The 13,035-nt window shown below is 37.5% G+C and overlaps 1 protein-coding gene across 1 annotated transcript in view; it reads right to left on the bottom strand.

Annotated features, from left to right (window-relative positions):
- Nucleotides 1-13,035, bottom strand: part of cdkal1 (CDK5 regulatory subunit associated protein 1-like 1) — a 399,108-nt gene that overhangs the window by 233,927 nt on the left and 152,146 nt on the right. The window contains exon 8 of the mRNA XM_066690832.1: nt 5,216-5,319. Within this exon, the coding sequence (XP_066546929.1) occupies nt 5,216-5,319 (104 nt within the window). The remainder of the gene's footprint in view (nt 1-5,215; nt 5,320-13,035) is intronic.

The raw sequence follows: 13,035 nt of genomic DNA, 5'->3' as shown, positions 1-13,035 counted from the left end.
TATAGGAGTCACCACGATACTTCAAACATGCTCCATCTTTAACTGCTTTAAAATAATTGGCAATTCTTCACTGTGTGTTTGTTACCAGCAGCAATTTAGCTTCCGCTTCATGTTGTCAGCTTGAAACAACAATACAAATTGCTTGTGTATACACCCTCTGAAACAAGACACTTAAAAGACTTGTCTGCTATCAAAAGGCTGAGCTCCAAGCCTTTTTCCCAGCTACTACTACTTCTGCCTTTAAATTAACTGTTCACCTCTAGAACTGTACAGTTTTAACACCTGCATAGTACATTTAAATAAGCAGCCTTTGAGCCACACAACTCATACTAGCCATTGAGCTCTGGACGCTGAATGATGCATGAATTCATAAAATATAAAAACAATGTTGCTGAAGAAGCAGATAATGATCCCTAGAGTAACCCTATATATATGCATATAACCCTATAGATAGAGGCTTAGATATATCAACTACACAAAACATAAAACTCTGCTTGTATAGGGGTTTTAAAAGACAAGCCATTTCCAATGCAAATCGCAAGTGAGTGCTATAAACCTCCTGAAATCCTCTGCCAAGCTTCAAAGCAGGGCCTGTGCTCATGATTTGAATTTGAAATGTGACAGGGAGGGGCACTGCCTTCTGTCAGACATTTCCCCCCCACCACCCCTTTCTATTTTGCTAGATGGCATAAAAACACTGCCACCAGCATAGTCAGTGCATTTATACGGACCTGTCTTGAAAGGTAAATCAGAAAATTTATGTAAAATGCTTGGCAAGATGGAATTATGCATTCTGTAATTTGAATAATTTAAATTACTTAAAATGGCCCAGTTTCTCAGATGCAGATGACTGGGATAACTATTGAAATCTTATTTGGAAGGGGGTGGAAAAAAAGAAAGTGAAGTGAAGTGATTTTTGTTTGGTGCCACAAAATAAAAGCAAAAAGCATCGCATTAGACAACGTATGGATCGCATTAATGAAGCCAAATGCCACTGTTGGTATCTCGTTGTGCTAACTGTAATTAAACTAGATCGTTGTGGAAGCAGTGCATGTGAAATCCAGCACTCTTTGGTACTAACTGTCTCTAACAAGAGCAATTTCAATATTTGTTGCCGGCTAGACCCACTTTTAATCTGTCTGGTTTTATCTCGGCATTGATGAGGATGGATTTCAGGGCTGATGGTGCAGGAAACCCTTTTTTAATGAGGCTGTGGATTACAGTTCATATTTTAATTTGCATAATGTTAACAGGGAACAAAGGGCACGTGATGATTGTTCATTCCAGTGGTCTCACTTGTTATTAACAAACCTACGAGAGCTTTAGGTTTCTGTGGGGGGGGGTAGCCCCACTGTTTTGCTGCGCTGGCACATAGGAGAGAGAGAGAGAGAAACCACTTGGACTATAATGAAGTTCAATTGGGTCAGCAAGATATTTCTGTTAACTTTACCTCTTTGACATGATATGCATTTATTTAAGGCATGATATTAATATCATGTTTAAATGACAAAGACAGATTATCATCATCATCATAATCCTAATTTTTCACCCATTAGTATACAGATTCAATTATGTAGAGCATTTGAGTCATTTGACAGGTGTTATATAAGTAATAATAGTGCAGATATTGAGCACTTCAGTTTGAATCTTCAAGTAATCATTTATACTTTTTTTATAGGAAACAAATTAATTCATCAAAAGAAGTTTAAGCAGCTCACCAATCAGGAAAGACAAGTTCACATTGGACTTCATAGCATAGATAAAGTTATTCACTTGTGATTATCTTCACGGATCTGATGTATTCCCTACAACACACAGAGCATTGGCATAAAACCACGCATTTAGCATCTGAACCCTAAACTAGAGGGTCAGCACAGCATTAACATCCCACTTAACAGAGTTAAAACAACTGGCTGTCCTGGCGTGTGTGATTCTTCTATCATGCTCAGATGGCCACAGCAATAATTGTTTAAGGTGTTTTTCAATATAGAATATAGAACATACGACTATAAATACCACTACCAAACCATAACTTCCCATTTTCTTTATCAGTTATTGATATGGTGTAACAACTGCAAAGCATTGTTGGGTTTTTTGTTGTGTGTGTGTGTGTTTTTTCTTGGATTTTTTTTGTTTAATCTGCAGAGGTGATGTGATAATTGCATTTCATTTATCTGTTCCCAGTAGAGCAGAACTTCTGCAATTCCAAAGTACATTCGCTTCTTACACTGTTCTTCGCTATTCCATTATTCAGCAGCTGCTAGGTAATTCAAAAGCAATCTTCCAGGTCAATCTATGGCGATACACTAGACATTTGACTACTGTACATTTTGAACTGATTGCTGAATGTCATTTCAAGACAACATTTGCCTGGCTTGAAGCAACGTGCTGTATATTTAGAAGCGCAAGGTGATGTCATTATTGCACAATGTTATGTGAACAACTTATTTCAATTTATGGCATCTATGCACTTAGTACACCACAGAATAAGATGAAGGTCCCTTATCAGACATCCAGTAATCTACAGCTTTATAATATTAGCAGTCACTGTATATGGTCAGCTGAAAAATGCAGAAGACCAAATAGAAAGTGCTAGATTATATCTTCCTCACTATAGAACGAAAATGGATGGATGGACAGTTGGATACAGAGATGGTGCTTCTGATAGGACTATACTGTATGTACCCAATGTACATTTTACAAAAATATTGATCTATGTTTCTTTATACTCTGTTTCTGGTTTTCATTCCAGCTCAGCTCTTGGCTCCTTAATCGGTCTAATTAAATGACTAACTGGATGAAATTAACACTTCTCTCCAGACTCTGAAACGTTCTGTGGGTACAATATTTTGAGTAATCAAACTATTTTAAGTTATCTGCTATAAAACTGAAATGCAAATGTCTTAGAGAAGACTACCAGAGAAAATAATTACATAAAGTGAATAAATCGAGAGCTACTGTTGGAACAGAAAAGAGCACACTGTGGCCTCCCAGGACTGGAGTCTGACCCCCCCGTGCTATAATATCGATCACACTGGCCGGTGTAGTGTGAGGAATTGCGCACAGAGGGCAGAAGTGGAAAACCACCACTTTGCAACAAAGGCATAATCAGAACAATGATTACTTAAAAAAGGAAAGGAAACCACTTTTAACAAAAAACTACTTTTGATAATGAAGCTTATTTTAAAGGTTTGCAAAATAAATATTTATCATTTATTTTTTTCAACTTGTACACAATTTATTTCATTTTGCAGCATACTGATATGAAAATGCACATGACAGGGAAGTATACTGTTGATTAAATGGGTGAGCAGGGGAACAGCAGGACAACAATCAACCCTGGTGGAAAAATACTTGCAAATTAGCAAATCATATTATTTTCCTGTTGTTCGGGTTTTTATTTTTATTTTTTATAGATAACCCATGTTCGACAATGTGTGTAATTACAAAAGTAACATCTCAGACAAATTAAAAGCAATTTTTAAAAACAGGAGTAAAAAACGAAAGCTGGACTGCGCACTGCCTTAAACCCTGAGTAGGAGCGCCCATATTTAATTTATTAGAAGGCATCAGGAGCCATAGATACTAGGTTCAGTATGCAAAACTATATTAACAGATTTTCCTGTTCTTCTTACAAACTTTATGTCTTTTCAGACAATCTGGTGGCATTAGACCAACTGAGAAGTCAGTTCTAATTGAGTCTGTAAAAACAACCCAGCTGCAAAATAGTTCACATTTGCAGAGAGGGGTTTTACTCTGGGACTAATCACGTAAAAAGAGGAGGAATCAGGCGTGGAGAAAGTCTTCAGGTCAGATCAAGGCCGTGTCTGTGCAACAATGGAGCAACCAGAAAACCTGATTATCTCTCTAAACTCTGAATAAACCTAAGCTGCTTGAACACAAGCATGGAATCAGATGTTATTCCAGATTTGCAAATAGAACAACGTCTGACAATAAGTAAGGTGCTTTTGTGAGAACCAAGCAAATAATGTACTGAATGGAGATGATTCTGATCTAACTGCAGTGAAGTCAACTCTGACACCCGACTGAACGTTGTGGGCTTGAAACGGGTGACAAACGCAGGGAGAAATTCTACAGGGTATAGCCGTCTGCACCGAATTCCCCGTTCGGCTCGCTTGCCAGTGTTGCTATTGTTTCCATTCAAGCCCTCATGGAAAACAATATCGCTGGTGAAGGAGGGTTGGTATGCCATTTTCTTGCTGGTTAAAGGTATGTAAGGGTGAATAAGACTTGGATAAAAACAGTGTTGGGTAGGAATGTCAAAGATTGATGAGAAAGGTAATAGCAGTTAAAACATTCACCCAGACCAAAAAACACAACACATTCTAGGGGAATCCTAGGACACCAACAAATGATATAAACATGTCTTTGTTTCAAATTAAGTTAAAACAGATGCTGCACCACATCTGTTTCTATGAACTATATGACAGAGAAACCATTAGCACGTGTTAATCTAAATAAGGCAAGTTGTTTACGCCCTCTCTCGCCTCACTGGTAGCCCGACAAAACAAATATTTACGTACAAACACAGTATTTATTAATGAGTATCGGCGTAAACAAGGTTAGGAGGAGACAAAAGCTTAAAATCTGGCTGGTGGCTCAAACATAATTTGAAAATCATCTTTCCATCAGATTAGATGTTTATGCTCTTACAGAGAATAGCTTACTTTTTTCATTTAACCATTAGGCCTAAGCCATGATAATATGCAATACAAAAATAATACCCTGCATCAACATAGGACATTAAATATCAACAAGTACTCACGCATAAACGGATAGCAAGATAACATTTACTGATTAATGTCCGACAGATATGAGCCCCCATTAGTTGTAACCAATTACAAAATCAGCTCTACACCCTTTCTGCCCAGATACTAAGGATGCCAGTAACAAACTATAGAAATAGTTCAGATTTGATTCAGTTTTGTTATTGTCCATCAAAGGTGTTCAACACAGACAAAAACTATTTTACCAACCAAGGCAAGCATAAACACTATCTAACCAGATATTTTCCCAGTTGAGAAATGATAACATTATGCTTAAAACGCAGAAATGTAGTATAGTGGCTAACATGATTTTCAAACGCATAAGCGCTGATACAAGATGAAATGAACTCTCCTGAGAGAATTCAGAACTGAGGCATGATATGTAACACGAGATGTAAACGGCAGTATTTCCGTTTTACAACACTTACCCAGAAAAGATTGCTTTGCTCTCTCCACCAACTCGTCTATAGGATAACTTGCCAAGTCCCCTCTAGCGTGCTTGGTTTTGCAATAAGTGCAGGCATTGAGGCACCTGTTTGAGATAAAGCAAAGAGAATGATTCAAACATTTATTTAACTGCATGTTTCTTTTTCAGCGCCGCAATTTGAGAGAAGCATGGGGGAATCGAATTGATTACACCTAGATGACTGGGATTTTTGTTGCAGTACAAAACGGACAAGTTTTACGACACTGAATACAGGCAAAGTCATTTCCCAAAGCTATGTTTAAATGGGGGACAAAAAGAAAGAAAAAAAGAAAAAGAAAAACATTCCCCTTCTCAGTAGCCATATTGTCTCTCGCTCGAGTTTCAAATCCCCATCGTACAAATAGTAGCAAATGGTCCTCTTTGAAAATCGATAATTTCAGTACAGTTCAGAACTGAACAGGCAGAGGCTACGATGTACAACCTTTTATTCCCAAATTATTTTAAGAAATGTGATTAATGTAAAATCAATAGGCCTACTCGTCTTTCCCCCCCCATCTTTTTCTGTACTTGTCACAATTACCTGACGCAAACCAGTAACACTTTGTAGATACCAATACTTTTTGGCCCTTCCAGCAAAAAGCAGCTCATCGCAGTTTTTCTCTTTTTTTTTTTTTCTCAGTCTAAAACATTTCCATCATTATAAAAAGTCTGGTTATGTGAGAAAAGAGAAGGACCCATGTCTGAGTGCAATTCAGACTATGCTGGAGTCAGTTCAGGCATACATAATTTTGTCCTGACTGGATGTGTGTATATAAATATGTATGTGGTGTCGTTTGGTGAACTTATGTTACGACAAAGTTAGCTACAAAGTGCCAAGCAGCCAAGGGCCTTGTGGAGTTATGGGGATAACTATAACACACGGCATCATACATAATACAGTTTAGTGTAAGAAATGTGTGCTCAAATGTATACATACATACATAAGGCCTCATTGTTCTGACATTCATTTCCACTGGTTGAACTGTGCTCTGTCATGTTGGGGGGGGCTTTACATTTTTTTTTTTTAACCATGTAGGTTCAGATGAAGGGCATGCAAATATTTGTACATAGTAGACATTTCACTACTGTTTAAAACAACAGTATCAGTTAGCAGAGGAAAAATTATACTTGCTTTACTATATAGACTGTAAACCCCTGAAAAAACATCTACGTGGTCAGCAATAGGTGCATGTACATCAAACATAAGCATTTACCCTAAACAAACAAAAATGTATTACCTACCAGTAGAGACAGGTTTATTTAGTCACCAGTGAACATGTCTCCTAATTAAGTACTTTTCAGCACAGAAAAGCAAAACAGGTCGTAAAAAAGTAACTTAAAATATTGATGAACCTTGGTTTTATAATCCCATTAACAAACTGAAACATCTGGACAAGTACATTTAAGGGAGCTGTTGGCTACACGCTTTTCTCCTTTTCTTTTTACACTGGCTTTAGTCCCCCTCCTCTACACAATGTTTTTTTAAAAGCGTTCAACATCCACATTTTAAATTAACTTATCCTATGGAAAGCTGTCCCTGTGAAAACCTGACATCCCTTTTCCAGATTGAATTGAGTATTAAGGATAGTGTTTGGCCGTCACGTGACAGGGGCCCAGAGAAAGCGAAAACAGATGGGAGCTTCTTATCCCTGGGCTCAGAGAGATGGCATCCCCAAACCTTGGTGGGGTTGGAACAAAGACCTTCACCACAATATCTGGGGCAGCAAAGGGGATGAACCAAAACATAGGAGGATGGGATGTTGTTTTTACAAGGACACATGGATAATCTTATTGTCGTCAGTTAATAACAAAAATTAAACTGTGGACACCAATGGTAAGAGTCTCTATTATATAACAGATACACCATTGATTAACTGATGTGTGAATTACTTTCATGGTGAATCTCATTGACAGATTAGTCAGAAAAATGATGTTATAGCTTTCCAAAATTATTTTATCTACTAAGAACAATTAAATATATTGGTGGGTTACACAAAATTCATACCACATAAGTCATGGTTAAATAGCTCAGAATGTGTGTAGAGTAGAAACCTTCATCAACATGCAGTTACATATTCTGGAATTTTCTGAGCATTTAATACACATTTACATGCATGTTAAAAGATAGTTTTGCTTCATTAAAATGCTTTCTGTTAGGAAATATTAAAGAAATGTAGCCCTTTTTGCACCGTTTTGGAAGTGATATTTTCAGCATGGAAAGCGATCCAAGTAACTTCTTATTTTCCTGTTGAGCACAGACTTCAACATTATTGAGTACATCAGACACGCTGTCTTTCACCTCAGGATTGTGGTCACTGGCTGTGAACTGAAACAACTTGCTTTCACCCAATCTGTTTCCAAAAATAATATCCTTCCTATAAAAGTACTCTTTAGCTAATCATCTTTTTTTGGATGCTTACAATCATAAGTGAAACATTAACAGGCAAGTTAAATGGGTGGCGTCAGTCACAAATGGAAATGGAAAATAACAATCTTCTCCTTTGGTTTCAACATTAGTCTTCACCATACATTCACCATAGAGTTGAGAAAACATCTCATCCATGTTTTGACTTTATGATGATACTGCCAGGCAGGAATACCTTTGATACATCTTTTGACAGAGGTTGCTTGCAGCTTCTCTTTAGCTCCAATACCAGACAACAGTACAGTGCAGCTTAGATATTATTACTCTGCTGGCTGGTTTCACAGACCTCGATTAGCGCTGGTCTAGAACTACTCAACCCAAAATAACACTGAGTAATCCATGACTAGTGCTAATTTGGGTCTGCGAACCCAGCTCTGATACAAGCTTCTTCAACATGATGGTTTACCATGCAAGGAAACAAATACACAAGTACCATTTATCAAACCTAAAAATAAAAAAATCTATAGTTGTAAAACATAGCTTTGAAAACATTAAATTATACCATTATACCAAATATTCTACATGACCTCATGAACTGCAGCCCAGAAAAACATATTAGTAGTTGAATTAAAGTGCAGCAGGAGTAACACAATGCAGGCCAGGTTGTCTTTTCTTACAATTTATCAAAGCCAGCTACACAACTGGCCCAGCAAGACTACACTAAAACAATCATTCATCAATCAGGTACATTATTTCTTAATGACTTAACACACATGCACATTGCTGCACACTACGTTCTCCCTGGCGTTAATTACATATTGAGATGTGCTAGGACAATATATTTGATCACTACTGAAGGCAGAAAGAAACCCCGGGTGTCAACTAACCTATCTGCTCTTTGTTAGCCTTGTGTGGATTATAGCGCAAAATTATATTGATTCCCTGCTAGTCAGGTGTGCTCTGGAGGATTACCAAATATCTGACTTTGGGGGAGAAAACAAATGTGTGTGTGTGTGTGTGTGTGTATATATATATATATATATATATATATATATATATATATATATATATATATATATATAGTACTTGAATTTGTGCCTTTTCACTAATCGGGAAGCATATCTATGTACACATAAATGAGCATATTTGAATGAGCAATTGAAATGCACACAGCTTGACTGCATGCATGTTGTGTTGCCAGACGTTTGCAGTCCTGTAATGGTGACGGGAGACACGAGGTGGGTAAAGAAACGAAACCCCTGCTGTAGTTCACTGCACTACAGTGCATTTTCACTTTCCAGCCAAGGACTCTGGGGAACCCAAATTAACTTTTGGTAAGAACTTGCTTAGGTGAAACAGGGACACTTGAGATTTGAGTAATTTCCACAATAACAAGGCAAATGTAACTTGGACAGGCTTGCAGCTGCAGTTGGTCTTTTCACATTCAGCTAGGGTGGTCTGAAATGAGCCTAATCACAAGATCATCTCTCAGCAATTATAGGTTTAATTATAGAAACCTTTTGATCCAAATGAATCAAGAGGAAAAATGAAGTGCAAAGTTCAATAAGGAGTGTCTGCCAGAATGGGAGTTTGAGAGAGAGAGAGAGAACAGGGAAGCAGACTTGTTTGTTCCTCATAAATGTCACTCTGCACGTTTTTGGGAACTTGAAGGCAGAAGTACAGTTGAACCGATTTCAGAAGTAATAAAAGTGGATTGCTTCCAATAAGCAAGCCAGGCACAGTAACCACAAGTCAAAATAATTGCTTTGTTTTAGTGACGAAGCAGATCGCAGAATAAAGCTCTGTGTGTGTTATTACCAACAGCAGTTAGTGCTTTAACATTATCTTGATTGTGGTTGTCATCACAAAGGCGTGTTTGTGATTCTCAATGTGTGGCATCGACTACTCAACGTATTCTAAGTTCAAGAGCCAAAGATGATTTATCATGAAAAAAACATCCCCTCCTGTACAAAACTTCCTTATTGCAGATTTGGTAATATTGTAAACTCGTATATCTACCTGACAAGGGAAAGCAATACACATATTGAATAAAGTAAGAGTTGAGCAACACAGGTCGATTAGTCATGCCTTCCCTCCGGTGTTCGACTGCCCAGGCTTGCTCGCACGCTCTCATCTCTAAACCCACACTGGTGAATTGAACTGCCGAGGGTATTAAAACCACACATTTATTTATTTATTTCCACCATCAACAACTCCTTAAAAAGCATGTATAGATAACAACAACTTTTCATCGTACTAAGTTCTCTTATACCTGGATTTTGTTCACTGTAATGTGCAGTTAATGCCGTTACCTGTGCAATATTAGTTCGCTTAGTTAAGATCATCTGCTGATTTATAATACCTCCTTTGCCAATCCTAGCATTCTTATACTCGTAGCATGAGCTTTGCTTCAATATGAAGACATATAATTGGGCAAGGAAAAAGGAGAGAGAGAGAGAGAGAGGGAAAAACAAAAGAAAATCACCTAACAGTTGCAAAAACAAGATGGCTTTATTTGACTTTTCAAAAATCATTTTAGCAGAGTATGGGCAGGAACCCATCTGTCTTTGGCACAGCTTCTGTTTACATTACACATATGCAATAAATAAATAGAAATGTTAGCAAAATATTGGGCTAAGGAGACATTTACTGCCTCAGAATATTTAACCCTTCAATTATTTCTGAACAAAATCAAATGAGAACAGCCATTTTTAAGAAATGAGGCTTCAAAGAGGCAGAACAGAAACACGGTCTTTTGTAAAAAGCTCACGGAAAATGTTCCAATAGTATCATAGGGAACCCATTCCTCTAGATACCTGACATGTCTGCAAACTCTAACGCAGACAAAATTGGCTTTTGTTATTTATTTATGTTTTTTACTTTCATCCGATGTTTGACTCCGAGGAACAGTAAAAAGTACATTTTTCCACTCCACCATGAGCCAAGTTTTCATGATTGTGGTAATAAAAGCAAATGCTGCCATGATAGACTTGGAGAACAAAGCATCCTGCTGTTTTTATATATGATTCAATAAGAAAAAAAGACAGACTCACAGTAGCTGGCAAATTTGACTTTGCTGGCACTGACATCTCAGCAGGCTGAACAAAACTATACATTTTTCTGTTATACAAGATCGGGCTGAATCAATATCAAGGTTCTGCTTCTTTTCCTCCTACTTTAAGAAAACAACAACAACGGTTCAATTTCTCAGTTCTTCGACATTGATTTGAATAACTTACAGCCCAATCTTCCTGGCAGCTTGTATTCTTATTTTGTCTGATCATTAAATATGTCCCTCCAATGAATACACTATGATGATCCCTTTTATGTCAAATAAGTAAATAAATTAATCAAATGCAACAGCAAAAGCTTATCGAAAGGGGTCTAATGGGGAAATGGGCCATTGAATTACAAAGCTCCATTACAGTGCTTAGGCTTCCATATCAAGCCTTAACAATTTCTAGTATCACTAACAGCATTTTATCCAGAAAATTATTTAATATACAAAGACAGATTGTTCATAGAAATGGTATTGTACATTTGATGTGTATAAATAAACCACCCTGCAAACTATATTGCATCATAATACGATGGCAAGCCAAATTGAAACTTTATTTTTTTTTAATACACCAACTGTGTGTTCAATCACATTAAATGAAACAATGCCCCAATTGTACCACTGCTTAGTAGATTAAGGAAGTCTGGAAGCAGTCACGGCTATATCACCCTGAAATACATCTGTCATCTGTGAGTTGGCAAAGAGTTAACTACGGGTTGTGATGCACATTTTACCAAAAGTACTGCAACAGCAGACAAATAACAAAAGACAGCTGTTCGTGATGAATTTAATTTGGTGCACCCTTGGCCTTAATAACCACTCCAATCCTACAGAGGTCACTTTTCAGCACATTGTGCTAGATGACTGAAAAGCAGCTGTGACACTGCATCAGTTTGTTTTCCTGCACTAGAAGCTCGTCTCGGTGATCGTGTACTGATGATCAGTTCAAGGTCATCCCTTAGAAGTTCTGTGAGATTTGGGTCAAGACTTTGTGCAGAGCACTTCATATTCAGTGCTATATCATTAAAACCCTGTGGCGCATATTATTGTTGTGGAATACAAGAAGGTCCTCAACAGAAAACACCATCAGTGGTGTCAGAACATGGCAGTCCATAATATCACAATACTGGCAGTGCAATGTCCTCATCCAAACCATGAGAAAGGACAGCCACAGCATCACCCTGCATCTACACTGACATGACAGTTGGTTTTCTACTGTACAAGCAAATCAATATATTTGTCGTGTCCCTCTTTTTTCACACTTCTAGGTCCCACTGGCTTTTACTCGGTCTGACTCAGCATTTTATTCTGTTCTGGATCCCACAAGAGATGTTATCAAGCATTACTTATTAAAGGCACACTCATTATAGAGTGCTCCAGCACTAACCTGAACAGAATGGGCTGTTTGCCAATGCAAAAGCACCTATGCAACATTTTGAAAATGACTCGAGAGTATTTAGGAGAATGTAGTCTGTTTTTTTGGGTTGGCTGTTGGCACTACTACTAGTGTCAAGATGCACTATCAAGCATGTCTCTACACTCTCATAACAGTGCATAAAGATCTTAATGTTCCTAAAACCAACTACATTATTTCTGTTTTCGATTACACAGTTGTACAAATCAGGCAAAACAAGCTGTATTTGTTCCATTAGAATCCAAAAACTTTATGGTTTATGGTTCCAACAGTTTGTGTTCCCCCACCTCCCCATCTTCTTGCCTGATGTGACAATCTTCACAAAAGATAATCACCTAATTACAGAGTAATCTGCTTGTGATCTATAGTGGCACAGCATGTGAAGAGACAAGGCAGGAAGGAAAACCTGAAAGGTTGGCTATTTAATTAAGAATATATCCTTTACTGCAATTCCTCCTTATGTAACATTGTTACCGCATTAAATCACTATCCAATAACTTTAAAATGAAATCACACAGCACACAGACACAGGTTTGAATCTCTTCAGTGCACACACTGTATGCATTAAGATTGGTTTAATTCATTCAAAACAACAGTAAAATAAATCAGAGAAATAGATGTATATGGTTCACTATTTAAGTATATATACACATTTAATTTAGATAAAGAGTTAAGCTGACTTCTATATCATGTAACTGTAGGCCTACATGTTATGAAATAACTACAAACTATTTTTTGTGGAAGAGAGATTACATCAATTGAGTTCAGAGCAGAACCAGGTCATACATGAAATGCTAGCTCCTGCCCTGGGAATGCCTTATTTTATTCTCCAGAACATGACAGAAGGTGTCCTTGTGGTAGTCTGTCCTGTGGATTAAGAGCTCAAACCTGAAATGTGAGATCGGGAGGGTGCAACATTATGAATACCAGTTTTATCTACAGGTA

The sequence above is a fragment of the Amia ocellicauda genome, chromosome 18 (assembly GCF_036373705.1).
Source record: "Amia ocellicauda isolate fAmiCal2 chromosome 18, fAmiCal2.hap1, whole genome shotgun sequence".
Taxonomy (NCBI): domain Eukaryota; kingdom Metazoa; phylum Chordata; class Actinopteri; order Amiiformes; family Amiidae; genus Amia; species Amia ocellicauda.
This window is presented reverse-complemented; position numbering and strand designations above follow the sequence as displayed.